We start from the raw sequence: 22586 nt of genomic DNA, 5'->3' as shown, positions 1-22586 counted from the left end.
GTAAGTTATGGCAGTTGCTGAAACTGCAAATCACACATCTGCTTGGCTTGACACCTGAATTTCTAGGTCCACCTGTTGCAGCTATAACAAAGCCTTAAGCTACCTATTGAATTATTCTTATATGAACAAACGTTTTGTATGCATGGAACGGCATAGCATTCTAAAATATGGTACTGTAGAGTTCTAAACATAAAATTAGAATACTTTTCACAACATCTACTAAATTGGTTTGTGTTTATTTTTAGGGTCCTGTTTTGTCAGTGGCTTTCTCTAGAGGGGGAGAAAAGTTTGCCTCTGGAGGAACAGATGCACAGGTGTGTTACAGTCTACAAACTACCAAAGTAAAACTGTACAATAAAAAATCTTGTATCCTATTCACAGGGAAGCACAGTAACTGGGGTTTTAATCCCTGCTAATTGTAGAATGAGAGATCAATAATGTTTTGTACATTAGCAGAACTTTGCTTCCGGTGGCAGGTTTGTATATAGTAGCAGTAACAGAAAGCATTTTATCTTGGATACTTGCAATGCCATTTGGGTTAAACCTGCCATATCCCCTCTTGATGATCATTGACCTTGTGACGCTTTACTCCCAAAGATTCTATCCTTTTCTGTATGCAAGACAAAGGTGTGCTTCTTTGGATGACCATGTCACTTCATCCTGTGGACATTTCCTATTGGCTGTCCAGGGGCGTGGGTCTCTCAGGATCCATAAGAGGAGTCCACAGCAGTGATTCTGCATGACGTGACTGGGGGAACTTGGAAGCCTGGTCATTATGGGATGGGGAAGTGGGGGGGTTTGTTAACTATAGTATCAGAAGCAAACTGTATTGTATCTAAATGTTTTTATATTTACAAATAGTATGCATAATTACCTGTTTTCTACATAAGGACAGAATTGCATCACTCCCTCCTTGTGTGGTCGACTTACTCAACTCTTTTAGAGTTAAAATCTATATTTATTTTGTTCTATGGAAATTTTTTTTTTTTAGGTTTTGGTTTGGAAAACAAATTTTGACAAGTTTGATAATAAGGAAATTTTAAAACTGCAACAGAAAAGGTTGTGTCCTGAAGAACCACCTCATTTAAATGATATTTATCCCCGATCTTCACACTTACATATGAGCACTGGTCATTCTATTCAGGTAAGAGGATGACTTTCCCAGAATATTATTTAGCACAATGATATGTATTTTAAAAAGGGTATTTACTTAGCTTATGAAGAGGGAGGGTTAGGAGCAATTTAAGGTTGAACTTAGAGTTCAGCTTAAATTAAGTTGGGCAGATGTTATGTAACAAATTTTGGTACAATACAGAACCTGTAGTTAAATGTACAGCTGTTGATATTTTGAAAATGCTATCTGCCTGGTTGTCATGGCTATTTTGTGGTTCCATTACTTTGTGTATCACTACAGGTAGTCCCCGGATGAGGGACATCCAACATATGGGCGCCAACTAGGTACGAACGGGGCTTCCCTGCTCGCTATGTGCAGAATGGAGGCTTGAAGGGGGGAGGGGGCGGTTTGCATGACTTGGAGAAGAAATCTTTTGCTAAACACAGCTGAGGTTGTGGGTGATCTTAGGGTGGTGAGCTCTTTTTGCTGCCTCTTGTAACTCTTTATTGACCAAGACAAACTCTGGAGTTGTTTCGTTTTGCATATCAAAGCACAGCTTGCTCCACAAGTTATTGACTGGGCTCCATAATTTCTTTTTGCTTTGTTTGTGATTACCTCACAGTGAGGATTGTATACAGTAATTGACAGCACACTGCCTAATAATATGTTAAGACAAACATCTGTCCTAATTGCATTTAATAAAATAATGTACCTTTTCTGACTTACATACAAACTCAGTTTAATAACAAACCTACAGTCCCTATCTTGTGTGTAACTCAAGGACTACCTGTAATCTGGAACAAAGTACAGAGCATGATTGCTGCAAGATATCATCGAAGTATTGAGGGGATTATCAGGAAAAACATTTAGAGAAGGGTAACTGTAGAATGTAAGTTACTGTCATTATTGTATTTAAACAAACCTTACCCTTTAAGGATGGTCAATGTATTATTTTTATTTAAGCATTAGAGATGCACATCATGAAAAATATATGTTAAGATTTGCAATAAAATGCTACTTCCAGGGGGTTGCAGTAAATAGTCATGTTATATAAATTAAGCCTTTTATTTGCTGTGGTTTATATGGCTTTGTAACACATGTGATTGAACAGTAGATGTCGCTGTTTGTTTTCTTTAGAGAATTTAGATTTTATTGCAGAAGCTTCAATAACCTTATGCATCCTGCTGTAATTCATGAAACTTGTTCAGATTTCAGTCAGTAATGCATTTGGCAGAATGAGAACAATCCTTCCTCTACAATGTGTGCAAAAAACACCAGAACTGCTCATATGGCTTCTTAAAAAAACATTAAGGCTTTTATGTATACTCCACGTATAATAAAGAAATCAAATGTAATTGTATGTGGTGATTATTATTGTTATGCCCATGTAAGCAAATTTGATCAGTTGATATCTAATAAATGTTTTATGTTGCATTATATATTTCGGACTAATTCATGTTGTTGTCCCAGAATTGGAGGGAGGGTTAACAAATCTTTTATTTATTGATTTCTAACTTCTAACATAATCAGCATAAACCTTGCTTTTGATTGTGAACTTTTTTTAATATCACTAATATGGTTGTTCAGAAACAGTACTGAAATCACATTTTGAAATTTTGAAAATGTTGCTTTCTATTTGTACTATATATTTTGATGAAAAATATATAGAGCTGTACAAAAGTTTTAGGGACCAGTCAAAAAATGCTCTATAAAATGAGGGTGTTGCATAAGCAGGAAAAAATCAAATCAGTATTTAGTATGTCCACCCCTAGACGGCATATTTTATCCCGGGTGCACTTGCACAGTTTTTTAGGAATTGTAGATTCTTCCTTTTATTTAGGGTGATGGTATTGCATGATGCACAGTATATTCCTGAATATTAAACATTGAGGAAACAATTGTAATGAAAATTCATGTGCAGAAATGTAGCACCCAAACCTCCACGGAATCTTCACCATACTTTACTGTTGCCTGCAGACACTTTGTGCTATTTTCTAGGTAAACAGGGAACAAACTGAGATTTTACATTTGTGCTCCTTAGAGCGCTTGCTGCCATTTTCCTACTCTTGTATTTTCATTGGCCTTGTTTTTTCTTCAGAAGTATGGCTTTTGGCAGGATGTCTCCTAAAAAGATCGCCCACCAACGTTTCGGTAGATGGGTAAATCTGTGTGCCACTGGTTTCTCCCAAGTGTGATCAGATGATACCACATCTTTCTAAAGGAGTTTTATGTCATCTGCTGCTCAGCTGGCTGGAGAAATACCCATTTATGGCTGATCTATGGACCTATGTGTAATTTCCATGTTTTTGGTCCCCATTGTTGACAGTTTTTGTGGACAGTACATCATTTAGAGATCTTGTTTGAGCACCCTGTATCTTTTTGCTATTCTGTGTGCATTTTTACATAGAACGGTCTTTAGTGACCTCAACATGGTGCTAGAGTTTTCATTTTTTTTCTTTTTTCAACCTACATGTAATCTTGTTGATTGTTTTTATCTGTTTGATATAACTCCTTAATCATGCCCTGGTCTATATGCCTACCAAATCCTAAACGGTGTGCACGAGAATTGATGCCAGTTTTAAAGGTAAGAGGGTGGTGTACACATTAATGAATGTTTTTTCATTTGGGGTTTTTTTCTCCCTTTGATGCCTTATGAAGGTATTTTATTCATTTTGAAAACATTTTTTTTTCCTTTTTCTTCTTTCAGATTAATCCAGCGTATGAAGTATCAGATACACAAACCTCCCATCCTGCAATTATTGATGTGAAGAACAAACCCCTTTCTAAACAACAGGTACTGAAAATGTAACCTGGGGTGACAATCCATGTTTAATCTTAACTGGGCAATTTTTTATTGTTTTAAAAAAATAAGAAGTATAAATACTTTTACTATTGTGAAATTTAGCACCTATATAGTGAGAGGTGATTTTTGTGACCTAAGGTATGTTTTAAAAAGAAAAAAAAGTTTCAAATAAGTTGTACTTTTATCAGACTCATTATTACAGTATTTTACAAGAAACTTGTAAGAAAAAAAAAGTCATTTTTAATCCAGCACATCTGTGTACTATCATATGACATCACTACTCCTCTAAGGCCATCAGCGCCGGTATCATTTTAGTGCTGTCTGCAGAGGAGAATGGAGTGGCAAAGGTGTCCTGGTAAGGTAGTGTCAGGGAGGAGGGCTTTGCAAAGAGATTTGTCACTTTGAGAAATTTATTTTTTTATCAGACATCTAAAAATGACCACGAGAAGTTTATTTTTTCTCAGTAAAAGTTCTGTTATCTCTGCAGGTTGTATCTTAGTTGTTCACCTGCAACACATTCTTTCCTTTTGCTCAAATTTTAACCTCAAAGCACATACCTTAGGTAACACAAATCTATTATAAATGTCCAAATTATGCCTTACAAATTGAAGAAGGTGTTCCTCTAAAATGTTGGAATACTTATAGAAAACCATAATTATTATAAAATATAAATCTAAGCTTCTACAAAATAATGTATTCTAAAAGAAAGTAGTATATAAAAAGAAATGGTTACAAATGAATGTACCTAGCCAAACCTCAACAACACTAAAGAGAAAATAAAACCATAATAAATTCACATTTTATTTCAACGGCCATTGATGTTGCAAAATGTCTAGTTTGAAACTTATAAACTTGTCACGAAGTAGTGGCAGACCTTGAATTAGAGTTTCTGAAATCAGTGGGTTATTTGGCCTGATTATATTCCACTGGAACCTTTAATTTCTTTAAAAGAACTTTTCATAAAGTGAGAGTCAACCAAACTAAATATATGCTGTTTACCTGATGAAGGGTTTGTAATTTAGAAAGCTACATTTGTCATGCACAAACCTCTGCTAATCAGTAACCATTTTAGGACTTCAATCATTGCTGCTTCCTAAGCCATCTTGCTGTATATAGGTGATTCTGGCTCCCTGTCCTATGAGAAGTCTGGAGAAAGAGAGGTGACCTAGGTAGCTGAACTGCTTTGTGTTACCTTTCTTTTTGTGGCATGTAAAAAAACATAGTTAGAGAGAGGCTGTCACCATCTGTAAAATGCTGGTAAAAGGAACGAAAAAACAGTATAATACATATTGTTGCATATTTTGTTCATGAACTATTTTTATCAAAAACTGCAGCTTACATTTGTTACTTGCTGGAAAATTACCAGATTACTGTCTGGGCTAGCCCATCTCCTCCTCCCTCACCAACCTATATAAACTTTTAAGGTAGTTTGAGGGAAGGAAAGGAGGTGAATACTATAGTGACAGCTTTTAGTCTGCTGGGGGTTGATGATATAAAGTCCAAGATTGCAGTGCACAGTAGCAGTTTTAGGTCTTTTGAATGTCTACACCCCTTCTCCTCCTGTGTCACTGTCTGTCATTTTCAACCCCTATTTAATGTACAGTGTTGAGTAGTATGTTGGCGCTATATAAATCCTGTTTTTAATATTTATACTCAAAGGGGGTTTTAACAGGTAAACACTGCAAATAATACAATAAATGCATGTGTAACCTTATGAGAAAGTTGTTGTTAATATTACATTGTTTGGTGGCTGGGTCTCTTCAAACTAAAAGGTTAGCTGTACAAGGTTACAAATTCTTCACTGGGTAGGAATAAATTTGTTTAGAAGTTTGTCTGTAGTCTTGCTGTTGTGTAGTGCTGAGAAAGTTCTCCTTTACAAATAATTATGCTGTAAATGACTAAAATATCATCATATGTTCAAGTTTTGTAAGTTATGTTAGTTTGTAGGGACAATTTTGTAATGTATTTTTTCATACTTAAGAATTTAGTTTTTGTTCTCTGCTTTAGATTCTAGTGACCTCTAGTCCACAGAATTAGTAGTGCTGCACAGTACTTCCGATTGGCGGTTGATGGACAACTAAATCTTGTTTTGTGGTGTTTTACTGTAAGGGCACATGTTTTCCTCAGGCACTCAAGGCTGCTATTGCTACTCCCCTCACACTTTTTTAGGTGTCCTAATCCTTATTTATGTTTATTTTTGGTGCTGTTTTGTGCTAAAAATTAATACTAAAAATTAACTGTAAGTCATTAAACTTTCTGTAATACATTGCAACATTGTCTTTTGACATTAATGAGGTATACTGGAGCATGCATACAAGTGTGACATATGTAAATATCTATGACAGATTCAAGGGATTTTTGCATGTACTATAATAGATCTGAGCATTGCCAATGATGACCACTGACCATATCATTAGGAAAAAAATATTCAAAAGTAGGACAATTGCTTGCTTTGGTTACAGAAACCCTTACCATCTAGTAAAATATCTGTTCAGCTTTAAAAAGAATATAATTTAAACATTGAGATTTGAACCTTGTAGATATTAGGCTACTCTGAGTATCATGCATATTTTATTAGGCCACAATCTTGTATCATAGAAGTACACACACCGAGTTGACACATTCCTGGCCGTCTCAATAGATTGTTGGGTAAAGTCGATGGCCTAGCAGCAGTTAAAAGACTGGAGTTTACTAAATTAGTCATGAGAAAGTGTACCTCCATTATCTTTCTATGCAAAGGTTTTGCTTAACCTTCACTTTATGGACATTATAAAAAATAATCGGCTTTTAAGCAGGTCTTAGTTAAAGATACCTTCAGATGAACAACAACATCATGAAATATTACACAATTTTTGCATATAATAATAATGTCAAAATGCAAAAGCAGTGTGTGAAACGATCATTTGCAGTGATGGATGAAACGACAAGTGCAGCACACACGGTGCAGTTGTGTTCATTGGAAAGGAGAGAGCATGAGCCATCTGCAACTTGCTGTGCTTTCCTCCATAGGAGTGCACAGCAGTCGTTATCATTCTACTGTAGCAGATTGATGAATGTTTGGGGTGGGGGGAGACTGTACACATGGCAGATTTTCTTCTGAGAAGAGAACAACCATCTCAGATGAAAATCAACATAATATATATGTTTTGCAAATTTACTATAAAAACTTTTAAAACGTTCAAACAAAACTAAAAAGCCAGATGTGCCTAAAAAATGAATGTTGCATACCTTTTTTTTTTTCTTTTGTTCAGTGATTCCTAGTGTACACATGCAATCATTGTCATTGGAAAGGATCTTTCACAATCCTTTCCAACGACTAAACGACGTCACGATGCACACTGTTCTGCTCTATGGAGAGGGGAGGATGAGAACGATGGAGCTCCATCCCACTGCGCTCTCTGCCCTTCACTTTCATTACGATTGTTCGTCGTCCATCACCCGTGGACCTGCCAGGACAGTCGTGCGGACAATGGGCGACAAATGCTGTACACACGCAAGATTCTCGTCCGATATCGGCCCTGAGCCAGTTCTCGGACGAGAACTATTGCATGTGTGTACCCAGCCTTAAATTGGTTTCTAGTACTAAGCTGAATAGCACTCACCCTGTATTCTGGGTTAATGCTATCTATTTATAAAACATAGGCACATAGTATAGACTATTGTCTTTTTATGATGTATAAATATAAGTGTTTTTTACAGCATGAACATCCTATGTCCCCTTCTAACTGCTGTTGGGATTCCAGCTATGGAAAGTAAGGCAGTGAAAACCTAGACTTCCGCTGCCTGGTATTAATAGCAACATCACTAGTGTAAGTTTTCTTACAGTTATTCTCTACTGGATCCCTGCACACTACAGCTGAAAATAGTTCTGTTCAAAGTGACATCGCTCCACTCATAAGAGCCTGATCCTTCTCTCATGGGAAGCTGTCATGGTTAAAGCTTGTCTTTTAGAGATTCATTTAGCAAGTGTATTTCTGTTGAAGTCTGCAGCTGACACAATTCAAATCCCACATGTATTGGACAACCTGATGTAGTAATGTAATAATCCCTGTCTATAGACCTTTAGCAAATAAAATATTACATAATAAGGGATTTATGTGCTGCACTGTTTTAAAGTTAAATACTAAAACAAAAAATGAAGAGACTGTGACTGCTTTGCAGCTTTTTATTGTATAAAGAAGTCGCTAGGTATACAAATTCTTTAGTTCTCAAGGGTAATGCTCTGTATATATTTTTCCTATGTTTTTTTGATAATATTTCACATGTAATTGCAATCAATTTAAAGTGATCCTTGTGATTGAATACAAGTATTACCGTCAATGTAATGTCACTTTTTTATATCTGTCCTGAGTATCTTCTGAGTTTGTGGATTTTACTCTATCAATTGAATTGTAGCACAAAAATTGCTTTGGATTTTTACATGACACTTAACCAGTCTTTAGAAAAAACACTACTGTAAAGTGTTACATAGTAGGTCAAGTTGAAAAAAAGGCGTAAGTCTATCAAGTTCAACCACCAGGAAAATAAACATATCCCAGATATAAAACCCCATTGACATAGTTGGTCCTGGGGAAGACAAAAAAAAACCCTGGTACAATTTGCTTCAACAGGGGGAAAAAATTTCTTCCTTATTCCACGAGACAATCGGATGTTACCTGGACCAAGAGTCACTGTTATTTTTATCTTTACAGATATGTTCTGTGCGTCATTGTTTTCGTCAGTACTTGATTCTACATTTTGGTCCAATCAATCAAACAGGTTGCATATCGTGGCTAACTTAAAAAATAAAAGTAAACATAGTTTGTATACACAAACTTGCTTCATCTCTATTTATTTATGTTATATTATATATACCCCATCTGCAATCTAAACTCCAGCTCATTTAGGCATGCGTAGGTAGCATCTGACCCTTCATTTTGATGACTTGTTTTCTGTAACACCTTGGTTTAATCAACATTAAAAGCAGAGGAATTCTTATTTTAAATAAGATGTATGAAGTTTAAAATGAGTTATTGTAGGTATCAATAAATATATCTAATTATCATGTTTGCGTACTGTTCCTACAGTAGAAGAGCCATATTTAAACCTGGTTTGGGACTCTGCTACATTTTGTTTGTGTCTACTTGCCTGTACATGGTATTTGGGAGCATAGCACATGGAGGATCGAGCACATTGCTCGATCAAGGTGAAGAGCAAGGAGCACATTGCTTCAAGGAAGCTGACGTTTTCTTCCTGGGTCAGGCATACTGTTCTGTTTTTAGAGCTTGATTACTGTGTTTCTTTAATGTCTAGTTATAAGTATTTGATGCATAAATGTTTAAACTGGAAGGTTGCTGCTGTCGCATAGCTTGTACAAATCCCCATTGATATCTAGAAGTTCTTTGCAGATGTATCTGAAATTACAGACAGCCTTGTCACCTTAATATTTGTTTGTGAATCTGTTACTAGTAATGGCTAATGATGGGGCCTGGAGCTGGGAGGATTTGGATCCAACCTTGACTTTATTATTGAAGTTCTCCTTGCAAATTGGCATTCACCAGACATGAAGGTTTCTGAGAAGCACTACAAGTTATGTGATTCTGTGTGCTGGCACCATGATGTATCACCATGAGATTATAAAGATATAGTGAGATCATACTGTACCTGTGCAAACCCCAAATGGGTGGTGTTGGTATAGTGGGACATCAATTTTATTAAAAAAATGCATGCTGCATATACAGTTTTCTAGTAAATACACAAAAATAGTTGTGTTGCTGTTGTATAAACTGCTGGTTTACCCACACAAAAACATACTTTTTAATATTATGCAATCTTTGCATTGCTGACTAAAATACTTACTAAATTCCATGATCCCTTTATTGCTTGCAATAGATGCTCACTTTCCCTTTTATGTGTAACAAAATCCTTGTGTCTCTGTATCCATCTGCTGTGCTGATGTTGGATCTAGGGCATTGGATGCTAAATCTTATTAGCTGCTTTGTGCCAGCATGTGAGAATCACTAAAAAACCTCAGCAACTCAGTCTCATGACCTGGTTTGTATAAACAGGTCTTAAAAAGAAATGATTACATCAATGTTCACGTTATTATGAAGTAATACTTTTTATCCGGCATATTGATGGCAGTGTATACAAAGACTAATTTGTGGTGAATAAGGATGGTTTGGTAACACTGTTAGCTCTCAAACTGTGAGCCACTGATTTGGAGACTGTTATTGAAAATTATTATAAAAATTATTAATAAACAGCATTTATATAGCACCAACATATTATGCAGCACTGTACAATAAAGATGCACAATGAATTTCTTTAATAACAAGGATTATTTTCAAGCTAGGTGATGCAGTGCGTTGCTGGCTGTAATAAAGAAACCACAATATATGAAGTGATCTGGTTACATTAGTGTAATCGGTTACTCCATATCTTTCCATCTCAGCACCACTTAGGTGTATGCACAGAAGTGTTGGTGGCTTTACAAATATTTGTTCCTTTTTTTAAAACGGCTTTAATATACTACATATCACATGGTATTATCAATTTGATTGGGAGAAAGTGGACAGAATCTTTGTCAGGGTTTGTTATACACTGAATATGAGGATACTGTACCATATATTGGTGGCCAGCAAACACTACTGTTTTGAATGTAAGCAGTGACATTTTGTGCCATAGGCCGATACATGTATTCTCAGGAAAAAGTAACCTCTGATATATTTAGATTGGTTTATATTCACGTGTGTATGGTATATCACATGACTGTTTGATAAAGAAACAATCTTAATACCTGAACTGATTGGCATTTATGAATTGAGTGACACAAGGAGTCAGCAGTACTAATTTGCTAACAAGGAACATTCAGGAACCATTCAAGAGGGGAGAGTAAAACAAGAGATTGATAAGCCAATCTGTCTGTGTCTCTTTACCTGTTCAGTCACAGAATTATCCAGATCTAAAAATGTTAAAGTACAGCAGACAAAATCTCCTCTCCTGACTTGCCATACTTAGCTGTAATTTGTAGTAGAGCTACACCAAGCTGTATAGGTCACCAAGCTGCATAGACAAAATTTAAATCTTATGACAAGTATTGACTGAATGAAGGATGGCTATTTCTCCTAATTCTACAGCCTCTAAATTCCTATCCCATTGGGAAAATTATCAAAAAATACTATTCTGGTGGTACAGAATGCCCTATAGACTACAATTATTTCTGATTATTCTCCACTTTGTTGGAGGAAATGTGGTGCTCTAGGTACCTTTATTTATATATATATATATATATATATATATATATATATATATATATATATATATATATATATTAGTTATTGTGAACCATATACTAATTGCAGCACGAATGACTTTAGTTTATGTATGGAATCAGGCTACCCCTCCTGATTTAACTGATGTACTGCAGAGAATCCATTCAACCTACCACTATGAAAAAACACTTGTATATAGCAGATTTGTTTATAATAAATTTTATCAGAATTGGAAATTTTGGGAAAAGTACTTACCGCCATTATCTAAGTGAATTTAAAGATACAGTTGTTAATACTAATGATACATAACGTGTATTTAGAAATTGAAGTTTATTATTTGTACCATTGTATCTTTTTTTTAAAATTTCTATTTATCTTTTTTTTCTGTTTTCTTTGTAAGATTTTTACGCCAATTGTACTTTTTACGCACTTTTTATTTTTCTGTTTTAAAAACTAATATTTTAAAGAGTAAATCTTTACAGTAAATCTTTAATAACAGGTAAAATCTGTATGATATACTGTTTGCTGGTAGTTCAGCTTTGTTTGAAACGGTTACTTTGGACCAATTAAATGGAGCAGAGGACGGTAACCCCTCCTACTAGTATGATGTACTAGTAACTGAATGCACTTTTTTCATGTGACATATAAGGGTATTCCAAAAGCATTCTAATTGCTTTTTGTGTCCTATATATGGTGTGATTTGCATCCACAAAGCATCTGGTTTCAAGAGATAAATATTGAATGAATTTAAAACATTTGTGTAATCAAAAGGGTATTGCATCCTATCAGTGCCGGGCTCATGGTGTCCATTAGTTTGGGTTTCAAGATGTAAGTCCAATCCTCCTGCGAATGTTCAGAAGCAGAATGTGTTGCTGCTGCCCCTGCCATTAGATTTATTCACTGATGACTTGATATCCTTTTTCATTTATGAAGTTAATCCAATTACAACATCCGCAAGAATGCTCTTGTAAGATAATAATCCTTGAGCCAATCCATAAATCTCTGAGAAGCATATTTCTAAGAGTGTCAGTACTCAAAAGGGCAGCCACACAATCCTCATATTACCATAGTACTGGATAGAAAACATTTGCAGGTTAAATACACTGAATTTATGCATGCTGCCATTTCAAACATTGTTTAATGTGCCCTAAATGGTACTCTATATATGTCTCTCATTGATCATTGTTTGCATGTATTTTTAACACACATTTTTGTAGTTAGAATACAATAGATACTAGATTGTTTCATGTTACTAGTCAGTTAACAATTAACAATCTCGTTTATTGCTACAGTGTGCTCCTAAAACTTTTCATACAGTAAAGCTACGTACACACTTCCAATTATTATCGTCGGAAAACGAACGACGAACGTTCCTGCACGATATACACGAACGATCGTATAGCACCGATCCTGCACATAGAGGTAACGACACGATCGTTCATAGATATTGTACACACAATAGATACGATCGTTTAAGCGATAGAGGAACTATGTGCACGACAGGAAAGTGAACGGACGTTCGTTCATCACGCATGCTCTGAACATGGACGATCAACGAACGACCGTACACACGAACGATGTTCAACGATCGTCATCCGATCCGCCGGTCCGGTCGTTCGTTTCCAGCGACTTTCCTCGTTCGTCGGCGTCGTTGGTTACTTTTTTACGAACGATTTTTTGCCCAATCGATCGTTCGTCGTTCGATTGGAACGATAAAAATTGGAAGTGTGTACGCACCTTTACCTGTTAAGTGACACCCATTTCAATGTCTTGAGACCCCTTTATATTGGTGTGTTACAGTATTTGCACAATAAAATGCACCCTTATCATGAACTTTTTTTTAAAAAAATGTCAAAAACGAAAAGTAGTGTTCTGTCAGCCCACCTAAAAATGACTACCATCTATATATTATAATATATATTAGTGTTTAACCCAGAAGTTAAATTCAGCTGGTTGGTAAGAAATTGTAGGTGGGTGGCATCCCCTGTGTTACTACGCCTTGGTAAAAGGGGCTGGGGAGAACAATGTTATAATTGGGTCACATTAACATAAATGTTGTTTATTATTTAAATATAGTTGCATGACCAACTAGTAGTCATACGACTAGCATGTTTTCCCAGCAGTGGCAGCCTTTTTATTTTTCTCAGGATAGATTCACATTAGCACGCTTAAGTAAATCTATACATTTCACAAACAATAAAAAAAAATGAAACATTATTTTCACAGTTCCCCCCCCATCTTCATTTTAAGCTCAAATCCGTTGAAAGATCACATCCCATGATGATGCCCCCCCCCCCCCCATTAGATTTGTTATGCTTGGGACATTATCTGTTGGAGATCAATGTTGCATGTGTATTTAAAGGGAAAAAAACTCTTGCACACACACTTTACAGCTATGTAAAGTTACATGAAATGTTATAGTAAATCTTTGATTGAGGAAAACACAGCAGACAACTTTGCTGATCACCTTGTGAAAACGCTAATTCCCTGTCTGGTATACTGACCCCCTGGCTATATAGTATATGGATTCACTGAACTGGTACAAGTGTACAGGTTGGTAAAGTAAATTGTTGATCTAATATCTTGTTGTAGGTCCATAACTAAAGACAAAAGTGACCTCCTGAGCACTGGGCAACTAAAATTTGCACTTCCATAGCCTGTATGTGGAATTTTGTGTCAGAAGGAAGGGATAAGCATGCCTTCACTTTGTGGCCTGAGTTGCAGCCAATCCTGTGCTTCTTAATAAGTGTATAGCCATCCTAATGTATAAACCACATGGGAATAATGTGTGTGGCAGCATAAATCATCTGTGTCCCCTGTATTAGGATGGCTATAATAGGATTATTTCCCTAAGCTGTTTATATTACAGGAACACCCACAAGTGAGTCATTCTCCAGGAGGGAGTTAGTCTTAATTAAATTCTTCCAGACATCCATTTACAATTTTTAGCTTGTAGATAAGCTTTAACACTGTGTCACTATTTGCTTCTGTAACCTTTAGTAGGTGTTACACAAGCGATACATATATAGTTCTGGAAGTCAAATAGAAATGCATGAAAAGAATATACAATGAAATGCATCTATACCAATTGTAATTACAAACTGTTTCAGTGTAATATAATTGTTCAACATTAATTACACAGTACTCTAAAGGTATATTAAGATTAAAAATCATGGAAACTCTAGATCTAAAGAGAAAGAATCCTGCATTATATATGGGGAAATATTTTCTATAGAGAGAACATTGGCCAGTATTTATTACATTTATCACTGTGCTGTTTTTCTTTGAGCCCATCAGAAGCTTAAAGCAGGCCTAGTCTAAAGCTACATACATACGTGTAATAATTGTCGTTGTAACAGATCTTTAACAACCCTTTCCAAGGACTAAATACTGCACGATGCATAAACGAGTGCTCTACATACGGCACCATTCCGCTCTATAAAGAGGGGAAGGGGAGCGACGGAGTGACACCCTGCTGTGCACGCTCCCGCTTCCCTTGCATTGGGATCATTTGTCGTCCATTGCCTGTGGATCCGCTGGGATGGTGATTTGGACGATGGGCGCTGTACACATGCCAGATTCTCGTCCGATATCGGCCCTGAGCCAATTATTGGACGAGAACCATAGAATGTGTGTACCGAGCCTTAGATAAATTTATTAATGCTAGGTGTCATGGTATTATTAGACCGGTGGAGAGATTGCAGTGAGGTTACAGCTTCCTTACGTCAGTGAATCAGTTCTTCAGGGGAGGCATTATATGTAGTGTCTACCTATGGCAGCCCAAGAGAGAATGAATAGGGGTAGTGAGTGATTCACTACCACTTCACTGTCAAATCTGCTGACATTGATTCTTTAAGAACCAGTTAGTATGGTGCCAGTCATGAGGTTTGCTTACTCCCGTTGCAGGTCTGAACCTGCCCTTAATCTTCTTTTCTCTTCAGAACCAACCTATCTGCGTTCAAGCATAATTCTGTGTCTAATTGCAAGACTGGGATCCTATTCTTCGAGTTAACACATTCATGAAAACTTTGGTGTTCTTGGCTCTTGTCTTAAATATCTAACACACACCAGTCCCCGAAGCAGCCTTACATTGTATTGACTTAGTTAGTGTTGTAGTCTACAATGCAAACAGAATGCTTTTACCTACTGCAGTAAACTGATGGTGTCATCCCAGCATATGTAAAGTCACTGGAATGAAACTTTGGCACAGCTTAACAATATAACAAAACCATGCTGAACTCTTCAAAAGAATATTATGTTTTTTTATATATTATTGCATGTCAGGAATAATTATTGCAGGATTGTTTAATGAATGAGGGGTTTTTTTGGTATTTATTTAGTATTGGTTTTTGTGTGTATGTATGTATGTATGTATGTGTGTGTGTGTGTGTGTGTGTGTGTGTATATATATATATATATATATGTGTGTGTGTATATATATATTTATATTTCTCCCAAAAGAATGTAATATTATTAGTATTACTGTGCACTCTCCAGCCAGCCACTAAGGGTTCGGTTCAGTGGCGAAGTATTTATATATTAAAAAAAGGTTTTTGTTTTATTGGTTTGCTGTTCTGAGGCTTCAGATGTCAAATGTTAGCAGGTCACAAGCAGGGTGTGTAACTTTCCTCCACCCTGCACAATTCACAATATATAGATGTTATTTTCTTATTGAGCCCTGGTAGCAAGGCAACAAAGCATAGATGTCAGTAAAAGGCTTAAGTAATGTTTATGTCAACATGATTTATTTCTTTGTGCTGGTCTGAGATTAAATGAGCAATTTCCTGGCAGTTGGAGGTTTAGACGTTCCAGGTGTTATTTTTGTCTCTGAGCTTCCTGAGATCACTGTACTTGTAAACCATGACCCTGTCTTTACAGCCGTCATTTGATTTTCCTCACTGGGCTGGGAACTTGAGCTCAAGCCATCACTCTTACACAGCTGATACTGAGGCATGCAAAAAATGCCCGACAGCTATCAACCCACACATCCAGCAACAACTGGTTCCTTCCTCTCTTCCTGGGGAAGAGTAACATCCTCTTATAAGAAATATACCCTGAGGAATGCATCTCTAACAGGAGGGCTTTCACACAGGAAATTATTCATGTGCGTCTGTAGCTTGAACTGTCAATTCATAATGAGTCTCCTGCTCTTAGTGAATCTGGCACCATGGAAAATACCAGAGCCTGTTTTTGTGTCTTTGGAAACATGCAAACAGTTTGTTATGTAACTTTTGTTAATTGTTTATGCTGGCAAAAACCATTATGTTTTTATGGTTCTTGGTCACCTGTTAACAGCTCTTGTTTTTGTTTACTTTACCTTTTGAAGCTTCCTGAGTACCCTCTTTGCCCCCTATAAGTTCTGTTTTGTTTACTTGAACAAGCCACGCTGGAGGTAAAAGTTTAAGTCAACATTTAAGATTGCTGTGGGTTGTTTTGGTGTCGGCATCACTATTCTATCACAAGCTGTATTTTAGCACAGACACATTAAGTGGATTTAGTCGTACCAATAACTTGATCTTGCAGAGCAGTTCAAATTTAATGTACCACATTCACAGTCTAATGTTCCTAACATGGTCTAAAGCTACGTGCACATTTTGGGTGAAAATCTTGCATGTGTACAGCTGTCCCCTGACATTGTTTAGTGATCCTCTGTGGTGGCTCACTAAATAACCAACCGAGGATGACCACAGAAATTTCCTGTGATGGGGAATGCAGCTGTATTCATCCCAATCATTTGTCTCCCACCTCTCACCAAAGAACTGAACAATGTTGTGTGTACAATATTTGTTTGTTCTAGTATCTCTGGAAATGTTGAAGAGGGACTATTTTTAGGGACAGAAATCTAGCTTACTGACCAATGCTGGAGCTAACTTAACCGTGTTCTTCCCTGTTTCTTTTCCTTCCCAGTGTCAAGGTGTGTATAATCAGAAGCTATGCATTTTGGAGGATAATGCAGTGATCCAACTCCTTATGGTTCTGTCCTATGGCAACCTGAAAATATAAGTATTCCATGCTACATGTGTTTTTGTAGCAGGGTAAGGGGTATATACACTCTTTTTCCAGTTTCACCTGTTGTTGGTTGTCCAGGAGTTGTCCTGATTATCAGATAGCATATTTGCAGTGGGGGTCGTGTGACCATTGTAGGGAAGGTGCTGTGCTCACTTAATTGTGCACACCAATCCTATTTTGTAAGAATAATCAAAAGGCTTTAAATGGAGAAAAGAGTAACAAGAAGAAAGTAGGCATTTTCCAAGGGTGAAGGAAACCGCCATAAATCCCCAATAACACCTGGTGAGAGGTCAGTGGAAGATTTTGAGGCTTCTTCCACTAGTGGGAGGAGCAGTGCTCCAACCTGTTTGTATTTAATGTAACTATATTCATGCTCAAATTGTTAGGATCAGCCCCTCGAAGGTACTTTCTCCTGAAATCTACGATGAAGTAATTAAGATTGTATGTTCCTCTGAGCAGGATCCCCTCCTGTTTCATAGTCTGTTGTTTGCGACCCCTATTTAATGTATATGTGTATATGTTGCCGCTATAGAAATACTGTTTAATAATACAGTCATTGTGAGAGTTCCCTTGAATCTAAAAAGTAAGGTGTTCTACACCTACATCTGTCTTGGTAATTTTGCCTAATTATCAATTTAGGGAAATTTGAACAAAGTGGTTAAATACAGACAATTCACAATAGAGTGTATACATAATAAGAAATCTTGATCTTCCAGATGTATGCATGACATCTAAACATGCAAGAATCCCTTTCTACATGTACCTATCCATCTGAACCACGAACAATGGTTTGAGTCTAAAATCAGAGATTTAGAAGAAATGCATCACGTTGTGAAAAATAAGAGAGGTTGCTGTGCCACTCTGGGGAAGATCTCCACAAATGTCAGTGACTGGGCTCTCTGGGGAATATTTTTTTATGTGTAAAACACAATACATTGTTTGTTTTTACACAATACTGTTATGCAGGGAAGCCAAATAATCAAATGGATATTTTTGAATATCTTCCTCCTTGTGCCTATGCAACCTGGTCTGTAAAAAATATGTGCAATTGTTCCTGATAGTTTTGTTGTTTTGGCCACAATTACCCGTGTTTGAATTCCCTTTGCATGGTTAGTTTTTACATTAATGTCTGAATCACTATAACTAATTGGTAATCATATAATGCCAACATATTACACAGCGCTGTCCAAAGTCATGTCACAAGCTGTCCCTCAAAGGGGCTCACAATCTACTATAGTCATATGTCTTTAAAACAGTCTAAGGTCAATTTCGGGGGGGGGGGGGGGAGCCAATTAACCTATCTGTTTTTGGATTGTGGAAGGAAACCGGAGTAACCCGAACCTGCAGACTCCATGCAGATAATGTCCAGGCTGAGATTCGAACCTGGGACCTAAAGCTGCAAAGGCCGGAGTGCTAACCACTGAGCCACTGTGCTGCCTGTAGTTCTGTAGTTTTATATTTTTCCATATTTTTCATGCTAGCCTAGAGTTGAATTAAATGTGCAAAGTGTTTAAAGAGCAGTTCCCATTACACTGCCGTTCTACTTAATGCCACACACCTCACAATGTTATTATTAGCACTTACTGTGTGCTTCAGTGTTTTTGTAATTTATGTAAGTGTTGGAGTGTTATCCTTCCTGGTCTGTTAAATTTAGACTTGGCTGTCTGTTAGGGAATTTCTCACCTTTAGAAATTTGCAGCCTTTCAATTGCTTCAGTCAGCTCACATTGTGTTACTTTAGACTTCCTCCTGTGAACTCTCATTTCACTGTTGTCTAATGTTTCTGCCTCTCTTGTACCACTTCCATATTATCCAATACTTTCCAAAAGCTGTGTTTGTCTAAAAGGAAGGAAAGCTGACACGGCCAACAGTTCAATGTATAATGTACACACATGCCTGTAAGTGTATATTCACACCAGCACCAATTGTTGGCTTGTTGAACCTCCATGTTGCTTCAGCAATGCTCAGCTTGCCCTGCAGCAATGTGTGTCAGAGACACTTTTTCAAAAAGTGAAAAGATTTTGCAGTTCTGCTGTGACCAATGAACTTAAATTTGTGTTAAATATATTGTTGAATACCAGTTTAATGTTAAATCTCATCAACAGTCAAGACGCTAAGTATTAAGCCTGCCAAATGGTTGTAACTTATCATTCTAGACCTGTGATCCAAGCTACCTACAGACGGACAACACAGTCTGACTATACTGCAGATTAAGAGTAGAAGCCTGGTCATCATGCCTTTAATGAAACTGTTTTCTGAAACACTTATGTTAGCAGATTTGTTCTCTTCCTTTTTGGTATCACTCCTCAGCCCAGAAACTGAGGAATTATTATTTCTAGTGTCAATTCATAATGTCAATAGTATCTTTATGTCAATATCCCTTCTAGCAAGAGAGCATTTTTGTAGCGATTGACAGGAAGTCTTGATACTGGGGTAGGGGACCAATGCCCAGCATTGAGATTGCCCATACAGCATGGCCCTTACACTGGGGATGTTTTTTCTCTAAGGTAATAGGTAGAAGGTTAGATAGACTACCCTGTTTAATGTACAGCGCTGCGTAATATGTTGGCGCTATATAAATCCTGTTTATTAATAATAATAATACCTTACAGAAGGAGAATAGATCAGTGTAGGCCTTGTGATGTTTGCCTGTGCTCCAGATGGCAGTAGAGCTGGAAAAAATGCACATTCCAAATAGCTCTCATTCACTGTTCAGACATATAGCCTAGTTTAAATAGATAGATCACAAGAATTTATGCTTTATTTTTTGTATTTTTTTTTTTTTTTTGCAAAACTATTCCTATACAAATCTAAAGTTTGTATTTAGATTTCTGGCTGGAGTTGCCCGTTGAAGGGCTATTCACTTGTGTTCTGTTTTATTAGCAATTTATTTACTAATAACACTGTCTTATATCCCTGCTGCACACCCCATACTGTGCTACATTGTGCCACAAAATGGCTCCAAATTGTACACCTGTGCTTATTATTGTAACACTGATGTGCACTGAACTAAAAGCATTTCAATTCATTCATTCTACATTGCTTGTCATTTAAAGTGATCCAGTCATTATTTTAGTTTTGGTCTATTTTTTACTTCTAAGGTTATGAAAGTTTACCCATGGTTTTGCAATGTTTCCTGCTATTTCACAACTCGTATAAGTATATTTTCGAATGACTCATTTTTAATAATCTAGAATGAAAGAAGATCGTAGTAGCTTAGGTTTATGACAAATTTGTTGTAAGAGATATGACCAAGATGAACATGGGTAATAATTCGGTATGCAGTAGCTGGCAGCTGGCAAAGTTAGATCTGAGAAATTTGTCTCGCTACCTGTCCATGCCTGCTCTTTTTTTTTCTTATCTGAGTTTACTTTACTTTAGCTCAGACATTAGTACCTTCCAAAATCGGGATAGGGAGTGGGGATCTCAATAAAATAATATTGGGGAATTTGTTTATTTCTGCTCTTCAAACATTAGGTTGGAAAGCACCAGGTAATAAAGATAAAAATAAAAAAAGTTAAAAGGCAGCTTTTAGAGTTTTAATACAGTAGGCCTTTATAAAAAAAATGTAATAAAAAGTTTTAATTCCTTTTAAACATGGTACCCTAATTACCATAGAAATGGTAAAAATTACTAAAGTTAAAAGCTGGTCTATCTTGTGATAGATTACAAACTGATAAATGCTCATTGTTTTGCAAAGTGCTTTAAACATCCTAGCTGAAAAGTTGCTATTGGAAACGGCATGTATATTTTAAGTTAACGTTTGTGCATTGTTCATAGGAGTAATAACCGGAAAGCTCATTTGTTTTGCTGCCCTATGGAGTATATGCGTGAAATCAACAAGTGTTACTGCTTTCATGAACAGATATGTTCATAGCCTGTGTTATAAAATTATATTTTTATATTAAATCAGTTTGCATACAGTATGAAACATGAAATTGCTCAGAGCCATGAGGCAGACACATTTTCAGTGCTCATCCCCCATGATTATTTCAGCACAGGTTATTTTATTCTCAGAGGATGTGCAACAGACTTTAGCTATCACTGTGGCAGCACTAACTAATAGTAAGGGGATGTGGTCAGGGGTGACACTATTACACATCCAGGATGTGGTGTATGGTTGCGCAGCAAATGCAAAACTTGTTTCCCATGTAACAAGTAAATAAGTTCATTGCAGACTTAGTGTTTCTTGGTTCTCAGCAAATCTTCATTTCATGTACTTGGAATTGTATGTGTGTATTGTGTGTAATTATGTGACAGACATGGCTCCCTTTTTCCCAATTCGCTAGCTGTGACTGGGCATAAAAAGGCTCATACCACCTCAACAGACAGCTCATGAAATCTGGAGATTTGAACTGTTAGCAGGGACGTTCCCAGGTCTAGTTGTTACTATCTACCTGTTAGTAAGGTTTAAGGGGTTAGTCTTCATGAATACTTTTAGGTCTGTGTCACTCTTTAGCAAGAGTGTAGTTTTTTGTTTTGCTTTTTTGGTTTTTTTTACCTTTCTATTAAATGTGCTCTAGTCCTTCGGTTTTGATTGAGATGGTGTTTGCTGCAGGAACTAGAAAGCGTTTCCCCCGTCTCCTTTTCACCAGTAATGGATGAACAAACTGCCTACTACAGAGTATATGGTTTATCTTATTCCCACACAAGGTAGATGTTGGCACTGGTTTAATCATGTGTATCCACCCTGTGGATGACTAGTCATTGAAAAATTGTTTGCTTGCTGCAAGTCCAGACCAGAAAAAAAAATGAAGAGAAGATGGACGGGGGTCTATCTCAATGGGGAAATATACACCTGGTTTAAAAAAAAGGGGGGAGAATTATCGGGGTCTATAATGGCATCAAATGTGAAGTCAGGAGTACACAGAGTACACCCATGATACAGATCCAGTGTGTTTTTTTTTCTTCTTGCTAGCACATTTCATACATATGTATGTGAATACATTTCATGATTATATCTGGGATGTTTCCTCAAATGTTTTATCATATAACACAGTGTACTTCCCCTGTTAATGTGTTATTTCATTAAATATTGTGTTTCTCTAAAAAGAAAAATAAGAACTTCATAATTGAGAAATTCTCTGTATTCAGAGAGGTGTCATTTACTGAACTTTCAATAAAATGTTTAATACCCATCTAAGTATTAAATATCCATCTTCCATCATACTATGAATACTATGTATGTAAATGTGCAATAGCAGCAGATTTTTAGGAGAGAGCTACTTTGTTTCTTTAGGGTGCACATCAGTAGCTTTATTGGTTATCCAGCATTTTGTAGTTAAGCTATTCATTTTGAGAACATGACTAATTCTTTTTAGCCCAATGGCCTTGTAACAGTGACAATAATTAATGATTTAATTCAAAAAAAGTAAAAGTAGAATCATAGTCAAGATTCTAGCGTGCTG

General features: G+C 36.6%; 1 protein-coding gene across 1 annotated transcript in view; it reads left to right on the top strand.

The window, feature by feature from the left end:
• Positions 1–22586, top strand: part of POC1B (POC1 centriolar protein B) — a 38447-nt gene that overhangs the window by 11541 nt on the left and 4320 nt on the right. The window contains exons 8-10 of the mRNA XM_072401231.1: positions 246–314; positions 992–1144; positions 3822–3908. Of these exons, the coding sequence (XP_072257332.1) occupies positions 246–314; positions 992–1144; positions 3822–3908 (309 nt within the window). The remainder of the gene's footprint in view (positions 1–245; positions 315–991; positions 1145–3821; positions 3909–22586) is intronic.

The sequence above is a fragment of the Pyxicephalus adspersus genome, chromosome 2, assembly GCF_032062135.1.
Source record: "Pyxicephalus adspersus chromosome 2, UCB_Pads_2.0, whole genome shotgun sequence".
In the NCBI taxonomy this organism is placed as follows: domain Eukaryota; kingdom Metazoa; phylum Chordata; class Amphibia; order Anura; family Pyxicephalidae; genus Pyxicephalus; species Pyxicephalus adspersus.
This window is presented reverse-complemented; position numbering and strand designations above follow the sequence as displayed.